Source organism: Caloenas nicobarica, chromosome 3 (assembly GCF_036013445.1).
Source record: "Caloenas nicobarica isolate bCalNic1 chromosome 3, bCalNic1.hap1, whole genome shotgun sequence".
NCBI lineage: Eukaryota > Metazoa > Chordata > Aves > Columbiformes > Columbidae > Caloenas > Caloenas nicobarica.
This window is the reverse complement of record NC_088247.1, coordinates 5,736,950-5,764,158: the sequence shown is the minus strand read 5'-3', so window position 1 is coordinate 5,764,158 and position 27,209 is coordinate 5,736,950. Positions and strand designations below refer to the sequence as shown.

The 27,209-nt window shown below is 41.5% G+C and overlaps 1 protein-coding gene across 1 annotated transcript in view; it reads right to left on the bottom strand.

Annotated features, from left to right (window-relative positions):
- Window positions 1-569: 569 nt before the first annotated feature.
- Window positions 570-27,209, bottom strand: part of CDC5L (cell division cycle 5 like) — a 39,168-nt gene continuing 12,528 nt past the window's right edge. Inside the window, exons 10-16 of the mRNA XM_065631201.1 lie at window positions 26,881-27,043; window positions 25,290-25,454; window positions 23,591-23,671; window positions 22,987-23,232; window positions 20,111-20,308; window positions 3,485-3,697; window positions 570-1,071 (exon numbers count right to left, since the gene is read on the bottom strand). Coding sequence (XP_065487273.1) covers window positions 967-1,071; window positions 3,485-3,697; window positions 20,111-20,308; window positions 22,987-23,232; window positions 23,591-23,671; window positions 25,290-25,454; window positions 26,881-27,043 — 1,171 coding nt within the window. The 3' untranslated portion in view covers window positions 570-966. The remainder of the gene's footprint in view (window positions 1,072-3,484; window positions 3,698-20,110; window positions 20,309-22,986; window positions 23,233-23,590; window positions 23,672-25,289; window positions 25,455-26,880; window positions 27,044-27,209) is intronic.

The following is a 27,209-nucleotide window of genomic DNA, read 5'->3' as shown; positions in this document are numbered from 1 at the left end:
AGATTATTCCAAAAACTGAACAGAACAAGCAACTGAGTTCTGGTGCTTGTGACGCGTTTGTTAAGACAGACGGACGTGGCCTTCGAAACCACGTTCCACAAGGTCTGGGCCAAGGCAGAACTGTGATGTTTCCCAAGTCCTTCAGCCCACTGTACAAAAGGAAAAGGTGCATCAACCAGATGGAGGGAAGATGCATTGCGCAGAGATTATTTTATAAGCATTAGTACTGAGAAAATTAAAGGGTATATTTTCTGCTGAAATCTTTGGGAACAGTTAAGGCTACACTGGGTGATTTTACAAAATTTGAACCTACCATGTTTCAGGATGGTGAAGTTATATTTACTGCCAGTATGACTATTTGAACATCTTGATGTAAATGACAGTGTTTAGTCACACGCACAGAGAAGAATCACGAACATGGTACTACAGAAATCACAATTGTCCTGCACAGGTCCTTCCTGTCACAAATTACAGTCTTGGAAAATAAAAGCAGCAGCAGTGGAAGGGAAGAAAGATAATTTATCAGAAACATAGACAGGAGAAGGGATAAGGAATAGGGGAGGATTCCATTTTAGTTAAAAGACAGGCATTTTATTTCTTAATTATTTTTTAACATTCCAGGTTTATTCAAAAGACATTATTCTGCAGGCACGTATCTTCCAGGTCTTAAGACTGATAAAACACTAGGAATAATGTGATAATCCTAGCAAATGAAAACATGGATAAAATCATACCAGATTGATTTTTTTTCTTTTAATAAAATTTTGGACATTTCAATGCAATTTTTAATATTTGACAAAGCCATTCATACCTAGAGCATTTGGAAAAGTTCATCAGAAGAACAAAAACTTGACAAGATGCAAACAGCAGACTACGCTTGATTTCTGCAACTGATGGCAATAGTTGCTGGAGAAGTATCTGTACACTTTAGAAATATTACATCAGTGACAAATGGAATTTTGTGCTTTAATACTTCGCTTGAAAAGTCTCTTTATCCAACATGAAGTCAGCAAATCTCTGCTGGAGCTCCTTTTCTCTCTCCTGCTGCCGCTGCACATCTTCCTTCAGACACTGAAAGGAAAACAGGATTAAGCAACCAGTCAGTTCTTCCAATAGTCACACCCATGAATATCTTTAGCAAAGGTTATATATGTCTATCTTTAGCAAAGGTTTTACTTTACTTCCTTTGGAGGAAGGGATCAGAACTGAGACAGGAGACTGCTAAAATTCCTTATTTTAAATAAATGCAAAACAGAAGTTGATGTGGCATTATCAAGAATCACTGTTATCTTACTTCAGAGACCAGGTATCTTACCCTGGTTTTGACAGCAGTTAATACAAGACTCTTCAAAAGGACAGATTTCAAATTGGAAACCTGTCACGAGCAGTGCACTGTATTTAACAGTTAGCCATGGATTCTCCTTCCACGAGTTTGTTCAAAACCTTTTTTGTAACCTTCCTAATTAACTCAGCATCCTGCCACAAAGGCTTCCACATCTGCCTTCACTCTTGTATCGGAAGAGACAGTAAATGTATTCTGAGGATTAGCTCTCAGTAAAGTGCTATTTACTAAAAACAGGCGCTGCTAGTAGTTATCAAGCTATTTAATACATTTTTACTGTTAACTCTCACTAAATCGATTAATCACTTCTGAGTTTGTAAAGATATCTGCCAGAACTTATAAACCGTCTTCACAAAATCAGTTTTAAGAACTGATACATTTTATCTTTTTTTACACCAAGTCATAGAGAAGATTTGAGACTCAATGGAACCTTCTCTTCTGGGAAAAAAATGGAAATAAAAATTGTGCTCAGAGGAGTATTTCTTAGAAAGCAAGTCTGGCACTGGCTGAGGGTTGCCTTGTTAACTGAATAAAGGACAGAAGAATATCCTGGAGGTACTTAAACTGAGAACAGTAGCTCCAAGACACTGTTTTCAGGTATCTCAGTGTACCTGTTTCTGCGAGTTCCGCGCTGAAGTTAAGGCTGCTTAAGCAAAAGAGACATCTTCCTCCTCAAAGCCGTGTCAACCAGTTAGAGGCCAGTAAGGCAGGTGGTGTTGTTCAGGAGTGACGGGTCAGATCACACGTGCACCAGCAACAGGACTGTGGGCAAAGGGCCCGAGCTCTGAGGATGGCTCAAAATGAGTCCTGCGCTTGGGTCACAACAACCCCAGGCAGCGCTACAGGCCCAGGGAAGAGCGGCTGGAAAGATGCCTGGCGGAAAAGGACCTGGGGGTGACGGCAGCTGAACATGAGCCAGCGTGTGCCCAGGTGGCCAAAAAGGCCAACAGCATCCTGGCTTGTATCAGCACCAGTGTGGCCAGCGGGAACAGGGCAGTGACTGTTGCACTGTGCTCAGCACTGGGGAGGCCAAACCCCAAATCCTGGGGTCAGTTTTGGGCCCCTCACGCCAAGAAAGCCCTTGGGGTGCTGGAGTGAGTTGAGAGAAGGGAACGGAGCTGGGGAAGGGGCTGGAGCACAAGCGTGATGGGAGCGGCTGAGAGAGCTGGGGGTTCAGCCTGGAGAACAGGAGCTGAGGGGAGACCTTCTGATCTCTGAACTGCTTAAAGGAGCTTGGAGCATGGAGGGTGTTGGTCTCTTCTCCCAAGTAACAAGTGACAGGATGAGAGGAAAGTTGCGCCTCAAGTTGCACCAGGGGAGGTTCAGATTGGATATTAGGAAAAAATTCTTCATGGAAAGGGTTGTCAGGCATTGGAACAGGCCGCCCAGGGCAGTGGTGGAGTCACCATCCCTGGAGGGGTTTAAAGACGTGTAGATGAGGGTCTTAGGGACATGGTTTAGTGCTAGAGTTAGGTTATGGTTGGACCCTATCATCTTAATGGCATCTTCCAACCAAAATGACTCTATGATTCTAAACTATAACTACAGAATCTCTCAGCTTCTGCTGAGAACCAGCTTTCCACTGAGAACCATGTGGATAGCCAGTACCGAAATGCGGTTATTGTCCTGATTTATACAAGTCCAACCATCTGCTAGTCTGACAACAACAACACAGCTTCAGGGAGGAATCAGCATGTCAAAGGAAAGCAGAATCTCCTGTAGCATATACTGGCACGTGGTTCACTGACTTTGAAGGAAGCAGGAGGCTTTACACAAGTTTCAGATCTACTCTATGTTCTAACAGTAATTAAAACCAAAATGAGTCAAATTAAGACAGATATTGAACTCCTGCTGATACGCGTTGCAGAGGATTAATAAAATAAACCACATGAGGAAATAAAATAAAAACAAACTTACAAAACGCACTAGTAGATCAGTCCTATCTTGTAATATGTCACAGAATCTTTGACATTGATGTGAATGGCAGAAGAGTCTGGTAACAGCCAGAAGTATAATTTAAAAAGACCATTAAAAACTTGGTACCAACTCAGGCTGTGAACCTCAGAGCCCATGCATTGTAAAAAACATCTTTTCCATGAAGTGCTTGTATTTGACCTAAAGTATCACACTCAGGAATCTCACCTCCAGTCTCCGTGGGATTGCAGCATCTTCATGTTTCTTCAGCTCCTCAAAAGTACGTAGCTCCAGATGCGCCTGTTCGATCTGGTCCCACAAATCATTCAGTTGCTTGATGAGGCCCATCGCTCGAGACTGATAACCACCAAGCAAGATCTTCAGCTTCTTCTCCATCTTGGCAGCCCTCTTTGCTTCAGTTGTCATGTGTCCTCTGTTTATCTGTCAGAAGGAACCCGATAATCATTCTATTTACCCAGGAGTCAAAAGTCAAGAGGAAAAAAAAAAAAAGTAGTGAAGATAAATCTGTGGATCTGTATGGAGTTGATCGAGTTACTTGATTTCTACTAACAAATGATGCTGCACATTTTACAACGACCTCAATTTCTGGATTAAAACCTTTACAATGTAAATACTATTCCAGGGGTGAAGTCCAGTAGTCAAAACGGGGTGATGACACAACATATGAGCATGGCTTCATGGACAGGAATTATTGCAGTTGCTAAGCTGAGTAAGCAACCAAGTCAGACGATACCTTGCTATGACACCTCCCACTTACACAGATGTCCTTTGCCTTAGTAAAGGAAAACTAAATAAAGAGATTATGTCCCTCCATTTAAAAATTACATTCTTATTCTGAAAAAACAGCCACATCCTGCAGTCCTTCTACCTACCCTTACAGGATTCATCTGAATCATATCCTGTAAAATAAAAAAGCAATTGGGAATGTTAAGGCAGCTCTGAGTCCCTCTTGCAGAGGACCATAATGAAAACATTTAGACTGGTCTGAGTGGTAAATGAATGGCAACATGGGGGCATGGAGGCACTGCAAGGAACAGCAGAAGGACTATTAGAACGGCAGCTAAATCCTACCACGTGTCTGCATGCACGTTCTCAGGACAGACAGATCAGGAGACAAAGGACTAAGACTAAATCCTGACAACTCGCAGAGGTGGGACAGGATGGAGACACCCACTACTGTCTGCTTCTAAAAGGTGTGAATGGCAAGTCCAAAAAACCCCCTCCAAAATGAAAACAAAACACGGTCCTGAGAAGAACCCAGGTGTCACGATAACAACTCAGTATGTGGTGACCCTTCATTCTTGGTGTCATCATAAAGCGTCCCAGAAAGACCGCTTGGACTCCAATGTCTCAGTGGCTGAACGCTGGACAGATTACTTGATTAAGGGTTCAAGGCCAGGTTGGATGAGGCTTTAAGCAACTTGATCTAGGTGAAAGACGCGCCTGCCCATGGCAGGGGGTTGGACTAGATGACCTTAAAAGGTCCCTTCTGACCCAAACCTTTCTATGATTATGTCTTAATGTTTGTAAGCATGTGCGCATGAGACTGCAATAAGTGAAACTGGTTTAGTCTTAAAATAATCTCACCCATCTATAAGATCTCCCATTTAGTTTTACTACATCGCTGTAATGCTGCAACACTATTCCCTCCTAACTCCAACCCAAAATCCTGGAGCTCTCTGGTGGCCCCTCCAGTGACGTTGCTGTCGTGCAGAGCTTTTCCCTTATGGATCTCAAAGCAATAAGGTAAGATTATCTTTAGCTGGCAGACGAATACTGAGATAGGAAAATGAATCAGGTCCCTGTGTAAGCGGCAAAAGCCAGAAGTAAAATCCCACAATTTACAACCCAATAGTGTACGCAACAGATGTGACAAAGTGATGAGATTAAAATGTGGTATCAAAACCACAAAGCAATTGGCACGTTAGAAGTGAATCTCTCTTTCCTCTGTCATTCCAGTAAGTGCTACCTGGTCTGCCCTGGATTTAGATGTTGTAGTTTCCCCAAAATTGTCAAGGTCAGTCCTCTAAAACCATAATCCAGACATAATCCATCAATGGTCATGTGACACAAGTTACAAAACACAAATAAACAAGCATAATCATGTTAACACGTTATAAATAGCAAAGGCAACAGCATCAAACAAATCTTTAACACTGAGTCGCAAACCAACAAATAACACAGGAATGTACCACTGAACAAAACTGTGGACAGGTACAGCATTTCACAGCTCTAAATATGGACATATGGCTTTCCTCGTTGTTTTATTTTCTATGCTACTTCCTTTAAAAAAATAAAAGAACACCCTTTTTTTCAGAAAATGTTGTGTGAAAGATGCCAAACTCAACAAAGAACGGATCAAGCTTCTCAGATTTTGATTTTTGCTACCGTTAAAAGATACATAAGAGCAAAGATGAAAAAAAATGTGTAAGTTTCTCAAGTGTTAAAATATAAAAGCCTAACTCAGAACCACAGTGATTAAATCACCTATGCTTGCCTCATTCCTTTAAAAATCAAAGCTTTGCTGGTCAATGTTAGAATCATAGAATGTCCTGAGTTGGAAGGGACCCACAAGGATCATCGAGTCCAACTCCTGTCTCCGCATATGACAACTCCACAGTTCTTACATACAAAGGAATTACCACTGATTAACCAAAAAGTAGAAGATTTTCACTGCTTTGAACCTCACGATTACCCAAGGTAACACCTTTAACCACTGAAACTAAACTCCACTGGGAAGGAACTACTTTCTGATCTGTCCTTTACAGTGGTAACTACAGTCAGACAACCCCAGCCACTAGACTAGAGCAGCCGTCACAATCTGGTCGGACTTGATGATCTTAAAGGTCTTTTCCAAGCAAAATGCTTTTATGATTCTACCTTATGTACCAAACAATCGCGCAGTGCATTTCATCAAACTTTCAACCATCCAACTTTATTAAAAATACACTGTATTATACAGCTGTATGCATCTGTAAAATGCCCTACTCCTTAACAATTTATTCATTCATTTAAAACAGTTTTAGGGGGTGGTGCAGAGATAAACAAAGTGAATGGTCAAGGGAGAAAACTGTTAATGGGGGAGTGAAAGAGAAATTTGACTGAGCTGTCTAGTTTGCTCCCGGAGAGACAGATGCAGACTGCTGCGCTTTTCACATTCTGTTTGCAATGTAGACTTAAGCTATGCCCAAGGTGCTTTAAGCATACAGAAAGGCGCCTCTTTTCCAATATTTATATAAATCTAGAGAAAATTAAATAAATAGATTAGGGATTTGTGAGGATACTCTCTGATGGAAAAGTATGAAAGCTTTAAATGTCTTCACTGGTAAATAATATGCTATTACTGCAGCAAGAAATACAGCTGTGTGGTAAATGAACTATTTTCCAATTACTGTTTCTTGGATGAAAAATGTGCGTTGAGAGCCACTGACATTTAGAGATCATGGAATAGATTGATGCATAGGCAAACAGAATTTTGTCTGATGTAACAAAGATCAGTTGTCCCATGTTGCTCCCCAGCATTACACACAACGTGGAGTACACTTGGTGTGAAATGAAACTTCAATCAGAACGTCACTTTTCTAGAACAGGTTAAAAAAGACCTTTTAGAAAAGCTCTACTATTGTGTTATCCTGACAGAAGATCTGCCAACAAACTGATTTTCTAACAAAATGTTAAACACTGAGTACCTGAGGACATTAAATACAGCTATAAGCGCTATGTCCAACGTACAGAAAAGAGACTGGATCATGGCATCGTGGTCAGAAGTCCTGAAATACCTGCATGCTCTAAATATCACCAGTAGCAGTGGCAGTAGTGGGTTAGTCTCACACTTTTACTATTTCTACTTTTTATTTTTTAATAATCTTACTATTCCCTAGCACCACTTCAGTTGGTTTCAGACAATGAGAACTGGACTTAATATTTCTGAGTTGTTCTGGATATAGATTCTTACTTTTAATTACTAGAGCTCCTCAGGTTGTATGCTGCTATTCAGCCCTTGCTTTTCTACTCATTTTCTTGTCTGCCTTGGATTATTACAGGCCTCACTGCTGTAAAAAGAAAAATAAGAGAAAAAAAAAAGCCCCACAAGTATCTCAACCCAGAAATAACAGCCCTTTCTTCCTTCTCTGCTTATAGAGAGAAATGTGAACACTCACCACCTTTCCTCCTCCCTCCCAACTACAATATTTTAGGACCTACTATGAAAAGGTCAAAAGGAGGTCTCAGCTTTTGTAACAAACACTATTTATTAAAAATTGCTGACTGTTGCACGAAAGCCAACAACTGCATATAATTTTAGTTCAAGCTTCGTAAAATTTTAAGGCTCAGATACCAAGCTAAAAATTCCAAGCAGTTATGAAGAGGTGTGTTTAAACAGTAGTCTACATTATTTGCTTAAAGCTAAGAAATAGATTTCAGTAAAATCTGACAACCATTTCCCCCCTGAACCCAGCAGAAAATGTAAAGACATTTGAAGGATTTCTCCATGTATTTATTTTGTACTGGTCCTTGGCTGGCTTTGGTTCCACTGACTTTTGCACCAGCTACGGTGAAACGAGAACGGCGTGTACAGACATGGGGTAAAATGATATGTGATGTTATGGCAAGTGTGAGAGCCTCATCTCATCCCAAATCTTTTATGTAAAAGCCTTCCCTCATGCCTAGTAGAGTTCAGTTTCAAATACCACATTAGAGATCCAGAGAAGAGAAACCAAAACAGAGCAACAGACACAATCAGAGGTTTATAAAACATGCTCTAGAAAAGGGAGGCTGACTGAAAAAACGGGGTTTTTTGTCTGTTTTCTCCATCTAACAAAAATAGAGAAAATGAAGACACAACGACATGTTTTAAATATTCCAAAGACCATTGTCAACAATTAGCCTGTTCTTATGACCACTCGGAAAGGAAGAGAGATTTAAATTTGGCAAGGAAATTATTAAACAGGAGGTTAGCTGTAAGGTTTAACTAAGGACAACAGAGAACAGGGCAAGACTGCTTATGAGAACAAACATACACCAGGAAAGATTTAAGAAAATCTGACCCTGAAGAAGGAGGGGCTCAAGCACGTTTAAAAATTGCATTTTCACAATTCCTCATCTCATGAAGTCTACTAAGGACACCCCTCCTCAGTTCAAAGGGCTGTCTTCCCCTGTACTGACTGTTTTGGTTTCCTTCCATTAAACGTGGAGCTTCTGGTAATCCCTAAACAGCATTAAACACTCGTGTCTTCTAATTCATCTTCTTAATCATGCCTCATGGATAAAAATCACAGAAGAAAAACTGCTGTATGTTCTTACCAGAGCCACGGTCAAAATTAAACCAACTTGTTTCATGACCTTGGAGAATCAACAGAGCATCATAAAGCTGCTTAGCTCATGCAGGGAAATCCTCTGCCAGCTTTAGCTACGCTGGCTGAATAGGTTACTCTTGGAACCTATAGAGGACTACTCCAAATGTTACTATAACTTCTTTCCTCACCTCAGACCCACAGGTGTCCCTCCCATACTCAAGTCTGCTGGCAGGAGCTGGATTAACTTCATTTAAATAGCAGGGTTTGTGAACTTGCCTCATTTTGGCTCAGCCTGCCAGAGCAGCTGGAAGGAGACAATGCACATGGAGATGTCAGCCTTCTGCTCAACGCCAGCTTACCCCAAACTGGTTTCACCAGTTCAAACCACCCCAGGGACAACGATGACCGTAACATCAAGGCATTTAGGTGATCTGCCTTTTCAAGCTTGATGGTGCACTCTACAACAACATGTTTTTAAACAAAAAAAATCATTAATTGCTCTACTTAAAATTATTTTTCCACTTCTGTGCTCTTGGACAGAATTCTCCATTTTTTGGCTTGAAACAGTTTAATCTGTCGACAGTTTGACCAGGCAAAACTCAGTTCAACAAGACCAAGTGCCAGATTTTGCACCTGGGACACAGCAATCCTGGCTGTACATCCAGACTGGGGGACGAGAGGCTGGGGAACAGCTCTGTGGAGAGGGATCTGGGGGTTCTGGTTGACGGTGAGTTGAACATGAACCAATAGTGTCCCTGGCAGACAAGAGGGACCCGTGTCCTGGGTGCATCCAGCACAGCATTGCCAGCCAGGCAGGGAGGGGATTGTCCCGCTGTGCTCTGCACTGGTGCGGCCTCACCTGGAGCACTGTGTGCAGGGCTGGGCGACACAAGATAAAAAAGATACAAAGCTTCTGCAGAGTGTCCAGAAGAGAGACACTAAGTTGTTGAAGGGTTTGGAGAGGAAGCTGTATGAGGAGTGGCTAAAACCACTTGGTTTGTTTGGCCTGGAGAAGAGGAGACTGAGGGGAGAGCTCATGGCGGCCACAGCTTCCTCACAAGGGGAGCAGGAGGGGCAGGCGCCAAACTCTTCTCTTTAGTGACCAGTGACAGAACCAGAGGGAACGGCAGGAAGATGTGCCAGGGGAGGGTCAGGTTGGACATGAGGAAAAGGTTCTTCCCCCAGAGGGTGCTGGACACTGGAACAGGCTCCCCAGGGAGGTGTCCCGGCCCCAACCTGACAGTGTTCAAGAAGAGACTGGACAACGTCCTCAGATACACGGTGTGACCTGTGGGGTTGTCCTGTGCAGGGACAGGAGCTGGACTCGATGATCCTTGTGGGTCCTTCCAACTCAGGACGTTCTATGATTCCCTGTAGAGCTTGCCTCTTACCTCTGAGTTAGTAAAGGTAACAGTCAACTCCGCTGGAAACTGAGGCTTGGGGTTACTATCAAAGAAAAAACAAAGGCATTTCCAGTGTAGAACAATACAGGCTGAATCTATCCAACTCTCATCAGCACTAGCATTAGCTCAGCTAATCAGCTGAAACCACTCCATGACTTGACACAACTCAAGCACCCTGCTGTGATCCCAATGATGCTTTCTGAATGAACAAGGAGACATAAGGATCATTAAGAAAAGTGCTGATCAGTGTCAGAGCAGTCAAAAAGGGACAGTGTGTAACTTGCAAGAGATGACAAAGTGGGTTTAATTCTAATTGACTGGGATCACACCAAATTTTTCACGGAAAGATACAGTCACGGGTGATCCTCAAACGACGGTACTGCTGGTATGCAACTGCAACTTCACCACTGAAACTATATTAAATGTTCAAAGTTTGCTTGGGAGTATAAAGCTACCTTTCCCCAATTTAATAGGGAAGCCTTGACATAAACTCCCACATGGTACTTTGTTATGTAGATCATATATGATTACGACTTACTGGTACCTGCAGAAGGCTATCCTCTCTACTCACAGCCAAAACTAATAACCCAAGAGCAACCTCCATGTCAAGTATTATTTCAGAATATTATTTCATGATTACTTGCCGTCAAATATCATAACAGGAATTAGTAGGACTGTTGAGTAAAGACAGTACAGGGTACGCCAAGAGCAAGTGTCCCCACAGAAGTTTATACCATCCAACTACCTAGATCTAAAATAATCCAGAAAGTTACTGCATAAGTTAACAGTCACTGCTGATCTACAATGATGACATTAAAGCCCTCTTTGAACATTTTTATTTGGTAATTGCTTCTAAGACTAGTAGTATTATTGGTGATACCCATATATCACAATCACAGTTGAAACACGTCCAGAAAAGCACGGTTTAAAAACAAATAGTTTCTTTTTACTAAGCTTTTCTGAAAACTCTCTACCGCTCCAAGGAAAAAAAAAATACAGTAAGATCACAGACAGCAACAACTACCTCAGGTCAACGGCGTTGCTGAAGTGTAAGCAAACACAGGTTACTGCTGTGTCTGATCACAGAATCATAGAATCATTTTGGTTGGAAGAGACCCTCAGGATCATTGAGTCCAACCATAACCTAACTCTAGCACTAAACCATGTCCCTAAGAACCTCATCTAAACACCTTTTAAACACCTCTAGGGATGGTGACTCCACCACTTCCCATATGAGATCATATGGCAGCAAGAGCAGTGTAATTACCTTCACAAACCATCACTGCAAACCCAGAGTTCTTGGACTGGTCACTTCCAGAGAAGCAGCTAATAATCTTGTGGAAGTTCATGCCGTAAGTTAGCAAACAGCCTGGTTCCCTCTCAGTCCATAGCAGAAGCCCCACGATGAGCTTGCAGCAGTCACCAGCCCTCTATTCCAGCGCTAAAATTACACAAGTCTAAATGAAGCAAGTTACTTTGTGAGCAGCAACGCACACTGGCCCAACATCCCCAGGTTCTGACACTTCACGTGAGAACAGGCGTTGAAGAGCGACAGGTCTGCAGATGAGGTGGCTTCCAGCAAAAGACTCTATCAATTTATACTTTTCTCTGTCCAAACACAATTTTCAACAGTGACAGAGTGCAAAGGCCTTTTGCAATGCAGAGCTTTGTTAATGCTGAACTTTAACGACCTAAGTTCCCATTATGAACTGTATTTCCAAACGTGAAACCTGATTTCACTAATGGAGGAAATCAATGGTTTTAGACATGGAGGGAGAAAATCTCCCACCAGACTATGAGCAACTGGCCAAACAAAAAGTAACTGCTACACAGCCTAAGCTTATTTTTAACAAACTTTTTTATTGCTCATTTCCAATGTGTTGGCACATTCTGGACTGAGGACGTGCAGAAAAATACTTTTTTCTACACAAAAAAAGGAGTTATCTAGCCACCCCAGTTACGACCCTAGAAAGAAGGCTAACACAATGGTCCAGTTTGAAGACAAATTTCAGACTCATAGGCAAGACCACAGAAATTGGAATAAGAAGCACTCTCTTACTGATGTTCATCTGCTTCCTTCCCAAGGTCCCAAAGTAAATCAATAGTAAGAGAACTGGTATAAAATCAGTAGGATTCTTCTCTGAAAATAACTGTTTAACAGCAAAAATATAGTTATGCTCCCCAGTGCTGTTCAATCGGTATTCTGTGAAATGTACTTGCTTTAAGAGTTCACTGGTTACATTTGAATAAAACTAGATCTGCTTTCCTCCTTCCTGCTCACCATGATGAAGGTTTTGGGGTGAGGGGGTGTAGCTGTTAACTGCAAATGTAATTTGAGGGGAAAACCAAGGACATGAGAAGTTGATTCACCTAAAAGACAGTAAATAATGTGTTTTGTTTTGGTTTTTTTCCCCAGAGTTTTAACATGCAGAGATGCAAAGCTCCAGCTTGACTCAACAAGCTGTAAACGGAAAAACCAACTACTTTCCAGGTATTACAAGTGCATTTAAAGATTCAGCAGTTTTAGATAGTGTTTTTCATTCACAGGTCTACAAGTGCTTCACAAACTGAAGTACAGAGCCCCATAAGGTAGATGTTACTCCTTTTCCAGTGACGCAAGAACCAAGGGAGACATTAAGACCTAGTTTTGTTTCACTGATCTGAGGTGCTCTAGATGGCTCTGTAATAAAAGAAAAAACCACACACACACACAAAACCAAAACCAAACACAAACAAAGAAGCAAATAAACAAACAAAACAGGAAACTCAGGAGGGAAATTCAACTCCTAAATGGGCCAAGCTGCTCTCAGGAGCTGCCTTGTCTCTACCAAAAACAAGGGGAGCCTAAGGCAACTGCAGCTTTGTTTTAGTTATGAAGCTAAAATAAGGTGTATCGAATTTGAACTCACAAGACTTGCTCAAAAACAGGCAAGGAATACTCACCTGCACTAGAAAGAAAACACAAGATTTCTGGCCAGATCTGTTAATCTTCCCTGGCATGTTTTTTTCTTACTGTAGACATAAGTTATCCTTGGCCATACAAAAACTTCTATGTATTGCTTTCCTCTTTATAGGTTATGGCTTACCTTCATTGTGGATCTCACAAATAATCCAAAATTCTGCAAGGAAAGATGTGCTGCCTTATAGCTAAGCTGGTCTGCTATCCAGCTACTGTGGAAAGGGGTCTGCTGCTTAATCTAAAAAGAATTAATTTACTGTCAATTCAATGAACTGATCCAGATTACCACGTAGCACTGGTACAAGGTCAGAGGTAAAGGCAAGTGGCAGCTGGATAAAAATAAGTAGCACTGACTCTTGGCACAAGCTAAAACGTTAGAGCACTCTGACTGTAGCACAAACCGCAAGGTAACCATTCTAGTAAACAGTAAAAGTGTTTTCACACACAGGTGAAGATAATTCCTACAGGATCTGTCATATATCTGTGCTACCCAGGAGAAGTATATACCCTCCAAAACTGCTGTGCTAAATACACGTACTCCAATTAATCAACTGTACGTTAAGCAGAGATCAGACACTGCAACAGTGGTTTTGCATAAACAGCTTGATCAGATGCTGAACAGCTTGACAGTGAAGACCTCTGATAACCTCAGCTGTGACCCTCTGGTGCCAACTACATTCCCAACAGACCTTATTTAAACAAGTGTATTCCACAAAGGCAACACAGTGGTACAAAGGAATATATGCAGCCATAAATGCAGACTACTCAGGGATTCCGCCATATTTTAGTTTTATGAGTAATTTCTCTATTCCTAGGCTTATAAATTCTTGTATATTTTCCAGGTGTTTTCTCAGTAACAGCGTACCTGAAAATTCAAAAGAAACTTCAAGCTTTAAAACCATGTAAACTAGAAAGAAATTAAAATACAATCTCCAATAAACTAATAAGAGATACACTTTGCAGCAGAGCGTACCATTTAATCCATAGAACTCCAGCTAAACAACTGGTTTTCAATATAAATTAATTCACAGGACTTGGGCTGCAACCAAAAGCAAAAATGGACATTTTGGTGTGGTAAATTACCATCTTGGTATGTCTTGGATATTGCAAAGAATAGTTTACTGTGCTTTGAGTATATGCTGTAAGTAGAACTTCCTCCCTTTTAGACTTTCAGTAGTGTTTATAATTTAGCAATCAACTGAAATTACGATGTTAACTACCACAGTTTTAATAAAAATACTTGTGTGCCGCAAGCCAACATTATAAACTGCCTTCAAAGGAAAGGTAAGGCTGGCAGGAAGCGTCTGTTTTGAACCACAAAGTAAAGCAACTACCTTGTTAAATAGATGACTCTCTCTCATTTCATCTGATAAGGTTCTTGGTGTAACATACACCCTAGGTAGGAATGGTTTTCTTTATAAATACACTGCTTAGAGAAGAAGGGAGTACAAGAACAACAGACACATAGTGAAGTCCCAGGAATTCACTTACATGGACCTGAAACACCCCATCCATAATCATCCATAATCATAGAATCATTTCAGTTGGAAGAGACTCTCAGGATTGTCAAGTCCAATCATAACCTAAGCAACTCTGACACTAAACCATGTCCCTAAGAACCTCGTCTAAATGCCTTTTAAACCCCTCCAGGGATGGTGACTCCACCACTGCCCTGGGCAGCCTGTTCCAATGCCTGGCAACCCCTTCCGGGAAGAATTTTTTCCTAATATCCAATCTAAACCTCCCCTGGCACAACTTGAGGCCATTTCTTCTTGTCCTAGCACTTGCTACTTGGGAGAAGAGACCAACACCCTCCTTGGGATCCCTTAAAAAAGCTTGAAGCTCCTCTAGTCCCTCCCAAGGAAACTCTGCCTGGGCAGCTCTTCATCCAACGGTACAGAAAAGCATCCTCACCTTTACGAAGAGCAGCAACAAAGACGGAGCAATCCTCATGCCCTTTCTCCTGCCACAGTCACCAGTCCAGACCATTTCCCACATCAGGAGCCACATCATCCCCTGGCCAGGGGATGGCTCCCAATTTAGGAATAAAGCCACAGCCAAACCCTTAGCTGGTCTAAACCAGACCCATTTGCACCAGCCAGAGCTGCTCCCTTGATTTTTTTTTTTTTTTAATTGAAACACTGCTATAATTTTTATTATTATTTTTTATAAAGACACACTCATACCAACTTGAATGGAAGTCTGTTCGGGCTCAGCAGGCAGGACCTGTCTGGCTGTCACAGCCCATCCCTGCACACAGGACCTGGTGCGCTCCATGCTCTGCTGCTTTACCCTTCAAGCAGGAAAAATTAAGGAAACTGCCTTGACATCGTGGTAATTTTATGTTCCAGCTATAACTCTCTGCCCAGCAAACCTTTGTCCAGTCTACCCATGTTTATGCTGTAACTAGATTGAAATTTTCTAACTTGGTAAATACAGAAAGTTGGATTTTACCACTTTCTCAAAGTTCACATGCTAATGTTGTAACACTCTTTAGCGGTGTTAAGTAACATATTCAAAGAGTCCCAAACCCTCAAAATAAAGAAATGAAAAGTATTACTAATACATAGAAGCATATTCCAATATTAAAACTACCGTGGATTTGTGCGTTACTGGTGCCTGGAAAGGATATGAAGCCAAACAGAAGCTCTTGCAACCGCTCCACTTCACCTCCTCTAGTCCATCAATAACAGTGCAAATCTGTTTGTGATATCACCATCCATTTCAGAAAGATGAATGTCATGTCGACATATACACAACGCTGCCACCACTAAATCACTCCGACAGTGAAAACAGGCCAATTAGAGCAACACAACAGTTTGTCCACACCATCAATCCCCCCTGTAATCTCCAAGCGATGAAGACAGCACAAGAAATTGCTGGTTTTGCACAGATTTGCATGGCGTTAGCAGTCCCATATGGAAGTATTCGACAGCGACTGCCCCATGTGCAGCTGCCTCCAGCAAATATCACTAAACTCTTGTGCTTTTTCCTAATGATGCAATTTGAAGGGGGAGAGGCAGACCCAAAAGCTGACCAACATCAGTTGCTGGCAAACTCCCTCTTACAGTTTCTATTCTTCTCTCAAAGGAAGTCAAGAGTATAAGTAAGTATCTTGGGGTATTGAAAGCTGAGCTAATATCCCTGCTTTTCATTAAGGCTGTCTGATATTTCCCATTAAAATATCTATTTCAACTGATATTGCTTTCAGACAATTTTCCTTGGAAAAACAGTAAAACGAAGGTGGGTTTTGCCATTGCTGAAAATGGGTTAGGAAAAAAAAATTGCCGTGCTTTTTTCATTGTATATTCTTTGGTTCATTAAACTGCTATGCTTTTTATTTATTACTTCAAAAATGATTCAGCTGGTGACCTATACTTAGAAAAGTGTATTTGTATATCTTGCTTTTGGGAAGGGCATTTTAAATAGGTCAGGCAGAGCTGCACAAAACTGCATTTTGCACACACTGGGGAGAGATTTTCGGCTCAAATTTAACTTTTCAGAGAGTCGGCCGGCACTCAGTGAGCTGTGAAAGGCAGCACAGAACATTCGCTGCACCTGCAGCTGTGAGCACAGCAGCTCTGCTGGCCCCAGGGGCCGGACTGACCTGGGGTGTGTGATATTTTGGACACCTACATAAGGTTGGGCTCTCGCTTTACTGTAAACGCACCAAGCAATCAGCTTTGCCCAGCAGCGCTCCAAGCTCTCAGATAATCTGAAGAGATGTAGCGACATTTGTGAGACATGGAGTCTCATGATCGCAGCAACTGATTGTAGACACAGTTAACTGGCTTCCATGGAGTTTCATGCAATGCTGGCAGCAAACAAAACCCAATTTTTTTTTCTTGGCAAGACCTCCGATTTGCATTTTGTTTCCTAGGTGACTGTCTTGTGACTACAGAGCAATGAGCACTTACAGAACGAACAAATGCAACAAGAGTTTGACGAATGGATGATTGGCGTTGGTCTCTTCGCCCAAGCACCAAGTGATAAGAGGAGAGGAAATGGCCTCAAGTTGCACCAGGGAGGTTTAGATTGGATATTGGGAAAAAATTCTTAATGGAAAGGGTTGTCAGGCATTGGAACAGGCTGCCCAGGGAAGTGGCGGAGTCACCATCCCTGAAGGGGTTTAAAAGGCATTTAGACAAGGTTCTTAGGGACATGGTTTAGTGCGAGAATTAGGTTATGGTTGGACTCGATGATCCCCAGGGTCTCTTCCAAACGAAATGATTCTATGATTCTATTATTCTATTTGACCTTATTTTCTTTGCTTCAATATCCTTAATAAGCATACTACCACCAACTACTCCTTCAAATATTGGGAGGAGATGAACAGAAATTAACAGCACAAGAAAGTCCACCTGGAAGTAACGAAATTAGACTGCAGAAACAGTGTGCAGTGTAAGGGCACAAGGACACGCTGAGCAATTAAGAGAAAATAAAATCACAGGATGGTTGGGGTTGGAAGGGACCTCTGGAGACCATCTAATCTGACCCACCTGCTAAAGCACGGTCACCAGAGCAGATCATACAGGAATGTGTCCAGGCGGGTTTGAATGTCTCCAGAGAAGGAGACTCCACAACCTCTCTGGGCAGCCTGGTCCAGGGCTCTGGCACCTCAAAGGAAAGACGTTTTTCCTCATATTCAGATGGAACTTTCTCAATGTTCAAATATTCAACAGCTACCCATTAAGCAAGAACCATCCACCCTGTGCACTAAATGAGCCTGTGGAAAAACTACGCTCTAATAATGAAATTAAAGACTCTTTCATAATGCATATGCATAGGCAAATTAAGGCTGCCTGTGCATTCCCCAACTTCGACTGTTTGATTTTGCAACTTCAGTAACGCACTTCTCATGCAGTTTTGGGACGCCAGATATTTAAATTCCAAAAGCATTTGTGCACAAATTAGGTAGAGCCCTCAGATTGCTGGTGTGATGCCAGCGCAGCCCCCTGGTTTTGTGAAAGCAGAGCGGAGCGTGCAAGAGCGTTGGGCAGGGCGATGGTGCTCTCTGCTGGGCGAGCCGCAGGACGACAAGCGCTCCGGCATCACCGCTCAACCGCTCGGCTACAAGCAGGTGAAACTCCTCCTGGCCTGACTGGTTGACTAACAACTGCGGAGTCTACACCTGGATGACATTCTTGACCGACAGACTTCACAAAACACACATTCACGCTGTACGTCACGTGTGTGAATTGAGTGAAAATTCAGCCTTTCTGGCCGCTCTTTCGTGTTATTTCTGTGGTAGTAGCTGTTTGAGGAGGTTTACTTCTAGCAACAGTAGCTCTGTTGATGTTAAATACAGAAGAACTTTTAAAAAAAAAAAAAGCTTCCTTTTACCATGGAAAAAAATAATCTCATGCCTGCATAATTTAGAGAGACTTTTAGGCTAAAATGGTATTTTGGAAAACAGCTAATGACTTACTGCGAGTCTGAACAAACACATGTGCTGTGGGAAGAAACCATTTAAAAGCAGCTTACTTTTTATCATGAAAGGTGTATGGTGGTGTGTTTTATTTGGAGGGTTTGGGTGAAACTCCAGAGAAGGGACAGAGCAAGAGTGATTAAGTGACTGTGCCACTGTACTGGGCACTGGTGAGGCCTCACCTTGAATCCTGTGTTCAGTTTTGGGCCCCTCATCATAAGAAAGACATTGAAATACTAGAGAGAGTGCAGAGGAGGCAACGAAGCTGGTGAGGGGTCTGGAGCACAAGTCTGATGAGGAGCGATTGAGGGAACTGGGGCTGTTTAGCCTGGAGAAAAGGAGGCTGAGGGGAGACCTTATCACTGTCTGCAACTGCCTGAAAGGAGGTTGGAGCATAGAGGGGTTGGTCTCTTCTCCCAAGTAACAAGTGACATGAGGAGAGGAAATAGCCTCAAGTTGCACCAGGGGAGGTTTAGATTGGACATTAGGAAAAAATTCTTAATGGAAAGGGTTGTCAGGCATTGGAACAGGCTGCCCAGGGAAGTGGTGGAGTCACCATCCCTGGAGGGGTTTAAAAGGCGTTTAGACAAGGTTCTTAGGGACATGGTTTAGTGCTAGAGTTAGGTTATGGTTGGACTCTATGATCCTGAGGGTCTCTTCCGACTGAAATTTTTCTATGGTTCTAAGAGGAATCAGCACCAAAAGGTTTGAACTGCTTTCTTCTACTTAGTGCACCATACCCCAAACAATTTCCTCACCACACACAACTCTCTCAATCCCAGGACATCTTACCAAATCTTAATGCCTCCTTGACTTCAGGCCCGCGACTGTTGCATTTTGAACAAACTACCACAAGCACGTTGACACTGGAGAACTCTGTTCTCCACAACTCAGCAGAAAAAGGTGTAGTTTCAATTCTTGGTCCCCTAATACCAGTGTCCTGCCATAGTACTCAAACCGCATGCAGACATACGCGTGAGATGTTGCGATCTGAACTCTGGCATTTTGCACTTGCTGGAAAAATTGGTTATGCAAATAGACAACAGCAAACTCAAAATTTTAGTTTAAAACGCACTCGTAAGGAAGCCTACTATTTCGTGATAAAGTGGAAGAAAGTCACAAACATCCGTTGTTCTCTTTTTTGGAAGGAATCACTGGAACTGGCAGAAGATACCAGTCCATCAAGAACTCAGCATGATCTGGACCTTCCCATATGCAATAATCAGAAACCAAACCTTAAGCTGTAAAGAGAACTTGAGCAGAGTTTTGGGATGTTTTTACGCATCTTTCTCTGAAGTATCTCATACTGGCCACTATCAGAGATAAAGCGACAAACTAGAAAGATCAGGTATGTGATTCACTAATAGCAGAGATTAAGAAAACAGAAAAAAATCCACATGGAATTCAAATAGAGCAGAACCCGACCTTCTGTCCAGTTGAGAATAAAGTGGGTGAGATAGCAGCATTACAGTTAATAGCGCAAAGAGAAACTGTGTGTGGGAATACTCCAGGGACATTTTAAGAAATGCAAGAGGATGAGAGAAGGTGATTTAAACACCTCAAGAACACCTATGAAGTCCCCAGGAGAATTCCTTAACACCCTTTTCAAAGGAATCTCACCAAAAGGCCTGAATGATTTATAGAGTAACCTGTAATGCTTACGGAGCAGGGGGGGCGGGAATAAAACACACAGGGAGATAATTAAAAAAAAAAAAGCAGGTGCAAAAAGCAGAAAAAAGTGACACTGACCTCAAGCCTCTTTTCAAGTGACTCTATCCTGTCTTTTTTGCTGGCCAAGTTAGCTCTAGTGTAGCGGTTCTGTCCAGGCAGGTATAACACTTGGCTGTAACATTCTTCCCACACCTGGTTATAAGCTTCACTTGAGAGCTCTCCATGCCCCATTCCTTGCCTTACCACTTCCATCTCTTGTGCCAGTAGATCCTGTGCCTGTTGGAAATGATGAGAAATAAATTGAAGTTACAATATGCAGAACACAAGAAAATGCCTCTTTTTTTCAGTCCTTCAGTGTACAATTCATAGGCGCAGTTTTTCTCCTTTCATACTAAACGCTCACCATCAGTTTAAGCTAACTATGAAATCTAACACACATGCTGTGGACTATAAATGAAATCCAGGCCACAAGGCTACTCACAGTGCAACTACCCCTCGTTTTATGTAATTTGGCCAAACCTGACATCACTCTGCTGTAGCTAATGAAAGCTGTGGCACCGCTAGATATTTCATCGTGCTGCAGAAGAGATAAAAGCAAGGACCTTGAGGGGAGGGAGAACTGTACAGACAGAAGCAGCTGTTCTGAAACAAAAAACACTTTTCATCTCCTTTTGCTTGCCCTTCTCCACACAATCTGGAAAGTCAACTCCAGACATTAACGGGTGAGCTGCGTAAGCTCCCTTGCAGTAAATTCTACTCTGACTTTAACTTGCATACGCTCTGTTGACAGAGAACTACTAGTGAGATACGAGCATTCTGCTGCTTCCAGGTTAGTTTACAAAGTCACTTACAGTGAACTGGAAAGATTCATGTTTTTCTCACAAATCTTAATATTTCTGACAAAGAGCCTGGCCCACTAAACTACACAGGCACCTAGATCCTTCCAACTTTATTTGTAAATAAAAAAACTAAAATATCTTTGCTGATCCGAACTTCGTAGGTTATAAGTGTATATTATACGTGCGCCACAGATTTCCGTATCAGCTACAGATGTCTTGCTGCAAGCAGACGTATGCTTTATAACAGCATATTTCCCAGGAAGTAATTCAGGTATCATCAGATTAGATAATTCCAGGGATACAGGGGAAAGGAAAATTAATTCCTTGCCCTCAATGGTCAAGACAGATAACACAGAGGTACTTTAACTACACTTAACAAAGCTAAATATTATGAAGGTTCACTTTCAATCAGCCTCTATTTGTACAATGTGAGGAGCTACTTAAACCTATTTAGTTGTGGCACCAAAACAGTTCCACAGCTTTAAGAGCTCAGCACACTGTGCGTAGCACCGCTGCTAATCCTTCCCAAAAGATCACTTCGCATCAGGAAAAGAAAGAAGCATTTTATGGAGACAGTTTAGTAGGAAGATGTTCTAAAAACAAATGAAGAAATAAGGCAACATAAACAAGGCCCAGATGAGAGCCCAGAGATAGGAAAACTTCCTGTTTTGAATTTGATTTTAGACAAAGAGGGAATATTACGCCTCATGTTAGAGAGCAAGCAGGGGCAAGGATGCAAAAAACTTCTGCCCATCACTTAGGAGACAAAACTTTCAGGGACTCTGAAGAAAGTTTCCAGACAAAAACTACGAGACTGTGTAATAGTCTCTAAGGGAAGTGGCAGAAAACCTAATTCTCGTTGCACTTCAAAACAACTAGAGAAAGCACTCGGAGAGTGTTCTCAAGGGAACAATCTGACACTGGCAGGGCAGTGAAATTCATGACCTAACTGTATTTTCCATCTTTAACTTCCCCTGCTCAGAAATATTCAAGTATAATTATTATATATAAATTGGAAGTACATACTGTTCAGTGTTTCTCATTTTAGGCTCTTGATTCATTGGTCAGATATAGTCAAGGAGATGGATTTAAAATCTGCTTGTGTATCTTTAGAGTCCCTTTAAAATAATATGGGATTTAGGTGTAGAGATACTACACCTATTGTCAGGACGCGAGTCTCAGATAGCAGGAGTCTGCCTAAAACAGGTGACTTGGTGGCACGTGATTTCGTCCTTTTCACTCATTTTTATTCCTGTAAGCATTTGGTCAAAGGTTACTGGCACAACTTCACAGGTGAAACTCTTTGTAAGAGCCAACCACAGCACTGTGTGCCTGAACTATCTGTCACTTGACAGCAAAATGCAACATCTGCAGCTGCTTAAATAAATGAACCACCCAAACCAGAACCCTTGGTACAGGACTGCTATTTAGTTTGAGATTACAATGCAAAACAGGACAGAGTGCCCAGACCACCTACTCGTGTCAGCCAGCAACAATCTGTGCTGCCTATTCAGTGCTTTTTAACCAGGTGGGCTTTAAAATCAGTTGCCACAGCCCAGCAGTCTCTGCACAAGCACAGCTCTGTTGGATCAAGCTTGACAAGTGTAATTAAACAACTTGATTTACTGCTCCAAGTTATAAACTGGCTATCAGTGTCACATTTAGTCTGTACTGCTATGAAAAAATGCTTAGTAATTACGGATTAACAGCTACACAGGTAGCAGAAGGTGGATATCACACCTAGTTAAAGTCTCAACAGTTTAACATCAATTTCCAGAAACAGAAAAGTGGAATTTGGTAACTGTTTGGGGTATTATAGCTCCGACCTTACTTTAAATGATAAGCAATCACAACACATTCAAAATAGTATCTAAAAGACAGCATCTCTGGACAAATACCGCATCTCATCATTCCGCTGAGTGCCTAGCTTAACATTAGCTCACAGAAAAGAGAACATGCACTTAAATTATCCTTACAGCTCTTCATACAACCCTCTGGGGATCTTGCAACTAAATTCTGTGCAGGCTTGAAACTGCCTTTTTTTGAAAGATTACAGGACCACGACATAAAGAGACATTAATCAGGTCACTGGTAATTAGGCCATACAACTCTCACCTTCTTAAGATCCTCTTTGGAGAACTTCTCATAAGGATTTTGTTCCAAGTAAGCCATGTGTTCTGCATTGTTGCTTCCAAATCCTGGGCCTTTCCCCTTCTTATTACTAGGCTGTTCTGCAAACGGGTGGTGTAAAAGATCAAAATGAAGCATAGTAATCATCTCTTTCTTTATTAGCTCTTCGCTCTTCTGCAAGTCTGTTAGAGGTGGTTCCACATTTAAGGGTCTCAGTATTGTTTCATTAACCTGCCCAGGAATGAAAAAAAGAGTTCATGCACTTCATATACACCAAAGATCATATTAAATTCATATACCTCCACTTGAAAATGAATTATATATATCAGCTGAACCATGCAGAACAGGTCCCAAAATCCCTTGCGGTGCAACACACAGAGCAACCTGAACACCCAACTGTGCTTTCATTTGTGCATATGAAATACCTCTTGACCATCTTGCTGTGAAAGTTTCCCGTAAGGCTGAAATCAGCATACTCAAAGAATTCATTCTCTCATGATCTACTTAAGACTGCATTTCTTCCTATAATGATTAAAAGCTTTATTTCTATTTTTTTTCCCCCTGAAAAGTGAATTTTGTTTCCACGTACTTCTGATGGCCGCGGTAGATTCTTCTGAACAGCTTTGTGCATTCTCTTCAGCTCCTTTGCACGCTCTGCGTCTCGGAGAGCCTAGACAGACAAGCCAAGTGTTACACCAGCTACTAAAATACAGTCAGGTGCTTTCTACAGATGTACATGACATAAAACTAATTGATTACTGCACCAAAGATTCCTTCAAGTATCAAGACTTCACGTTATGAAGGCAGAGCCAAACGGGTCATTCTCTATGTGATGACATAATTTCCTATCTCTAACGTAAACTGCAAGAGCACAGCAGACTAAGAGGAGAGATACCCAAAAAGTTATTTACAGCCATCAAATTCTCCTTCAGCCTCAACCCCAGCAGACCTTGTTCTTTAAAAATTTCTCCACATCAATTCTGACATCTGCTCTAACTCTCCAGACAGAAAATCCACCAGGAAAGGACAGACTCTAGAATTTGCTGCCAGGACTCTGTCTGTCCTCTTCTATGACATGAAGTAACTGCTCCTCTAAAACAACACTTGTGAAAGTGTGAAAACATGAGATTTCTCCTTACATTCCACTTTCAGGTAATAAATAGCATGAGAAGGCAATGTTGTCTAAAACTTCAGGAATTCTGATCAAGATATTCCATTTTCTAATCCCAGCCATGTCACATCTTCACTTGAAAGGCAGGATGCTATTCTGTTGTGTGATATTACAACTCAAATTCTTTTCTCCAGTCGACACACATAAATTGTCTTTATTTATGCTGAGTGTGTGCGTGTGTGCAAGAGACAGACATATAAATGTACAGAATATGTTTATCCACAAATGGAACATGCTAGGAAACAAATTCGGGGAAATGCTTATCATATTAGAAGACATCAGAGCATAGGGGTTTTTTTAAATATTTTGTTCACTTGTCGAAACACAGGCATTGGCAAAAACCCCTCTGAACTCAAAAGAACTTTTATTTGAAGTTATATAACAAGAACAGATTTGCATCACACAAATTAGGATAAGCAATAAACGGAAAAGAGACTGTTCTTATAAATGGAAAAAAATTAAACTGTCTCTAATTACTGGCTAGTACAGCTATTTAACCAGCAAAATTCTAGCTAGCACTTTACCAGCCTTCCTTGATTCTGAAACAAAACAAGCGAAAAATACAGGGACCCATTCACAAGTTGGCTGTCTGGGTAATCCTGTGGTACAGGTCATCAAAAGGGACCAATTCACTGCATGGCAGATCTCTATCTGCGTGCTATCAGCCTGCCTCAATTTGTATATACCCAATATACCCACCTTACATTTCACAAATAGTAACTTTTAACCTTGAGAATAATCTGAAACTTAAAAAAAAAAAGTGCAATTCTCACGTGCTTAAAATCAAACATGTGCCTCTGTAGAAAAATGCTCTTAATTATAGTTTTACCTTTAGGCAGACAGAGGCAGGAACTAGGACTGACTTACTCTTAAGAGACTTCATTGTAGAAAATGACATGGTACCTAATATCAACAAATTAAGAAAAGGATTCAGAGAGAAAACCGCCTTAGCCTCTGTGTGTGTACTTGGAGGGCAGCAGAGAAAACAGGTACGTTTTCCTGTGTTACTCTGTAGAAGCTGTACCACTTCCACTAAACAGGTATGAAACTATGGGAACCATAAAAGGAACGTATTTTATTTTAAATAAAAGGCACTATCCGCATCACGCACACTTACCTGCTTGCGGGCATCTATATCAGCAGTATCTTCGACAAAGGATTCATCTACTTCATGTTCCTCAAGTTCTTTTTCTGCATTTTCGGGTAAAACAATCTCAAAGTCGTTCTTTGGAGCAGGAAGGGCCATGAGGCCGAGGCGCAGATGTTCACGAGACTCTCTCTCCTGTTGAAATAACACAAAGGTGCAATACAATCAAATTCCAGCCATCTACATTAACAGATACAAACAATACACAACCAATATAATCTGGCAATCTTAGTCTGCTACAAAGCCAACAGAAACAAAATCTTCGAAAGCCTGACAAAGCGGCATGTTATTAACCCAGCCTGGCCTACAGACCCCCCACCCCAGAGTTTATGGATTATTAAGCAGAGAAACTCTCTGATGCTAAAAACTAACACACAGCTTTCTTAAAAAAAAAGCTAATGAAATCTTCAAAGAGGCTGAAATACTCGAGTAAAACAACAGCACGGCACCTTCGCCTCCCAGTAGCTTCACTACAACAGTAGACTTTCATATGAACACCTTCCAAGAAACTGAAAATATGTGAAAATATGTGTCCACACTTTTGGTGGACACAGGGGTATTTGCAAGCCTAACTGGGATTTTTTTTTATCTTGCAGCTGCTCACAAATCTGGGGATTGTGACACAGTACGAAAACACAAACAGCACCAGATCTGGAAACCAGTGGAGTCCACCAGGAAACTGAAGCCTCGATTTTCCTTCTAGCAGCAAAGCACCTTTTTACTATAAGGCGGCTAAGACAGAACCAAAGTATAAGGACATCAAATACACCTTGTCCTTCAGGCTAAGAAGAAACAAAGTTCTGTACTCGAAGAGTTATTTTTTGCAAGATGAACGTGCCAAAACCTTGAAGTGGATCTCCTTAGCTAGCCCAAAAAGAAAAATGTCAATAGCTCTGGTGGGAGATACCCAAAGCCACAGTTAAGGCTGCAGAATCAGTCACATAAAAGGAGTTCCCAAGGTGCTACCTATTAAGTATATGCCCTTTTATACCATATACCATGGTATATATTATACCATGTCTAATTGGCAGGGTACATCTGGCTGAATTTCCAAGAATGGAAACATCTGTTGCCAAAGGTGATGAAAGAGCCTGGATGGGACTCAGATTACTGGACATCTCGAAATCCAGTGCTCCTAACAGCAAAAATTCGACTCCTTTAGCTCAATGTTGTCAACAGGAGAGACTGATGAAAAGGTCCTGTAGGTAAACCGGGAAGCCAAGGTGATGAGGGATTTGAGGGCTGCGTAGGATTGCAAGAAAAATGCATCTTTCCTCGAGATATATTTCCCGCTCAGCTTCAAAGATACAAGAAGGACTGAAATTGAACTAGGACTTCTTTGACAAATAGCTTTAGAGTGTTTTTACTGAGCACACTGAAAGCCGGTCTAAGTGGCAAGATTTCTGTTCTTTCCAATAAAGATTTATCAGGTGATGAGTAGAGACTCATGCGCAAGTGGTAGAAATAAATATTATAAAATAAAATTCTGTTCAGGAGATAAGAATTAAAAATCCTGAAAAATTAACAGAACACTGATATCCACTTGTTAAGCACTTCTTACCATTTGTTTCACATAAGATGGGTCACTGTAATCTGCCATTCCCTCTTCTGGATTGATGTTCAGTTTATCACGCAGTGGAGTTCTGCCAGGAGTTGTACCAACCACAGCTTTAGGAGTTAGTCCTCCACGAGGAGTTAAGCCTTCTGGCCCATGAGAAGGTGTTCTAGAGAAAATGCAGATACAGTCATTTTTTTCCCCTAAAGATTTCTATTTTCCAAAGTCTGGATGCTGCAAAAAAATATGTAAATACCGTTACTAATATAGATTTTTTGCATGAGAGGCAGGGAAACTGTAATATGCAATTAGAAGAATCCAAAAGATAAATTGTT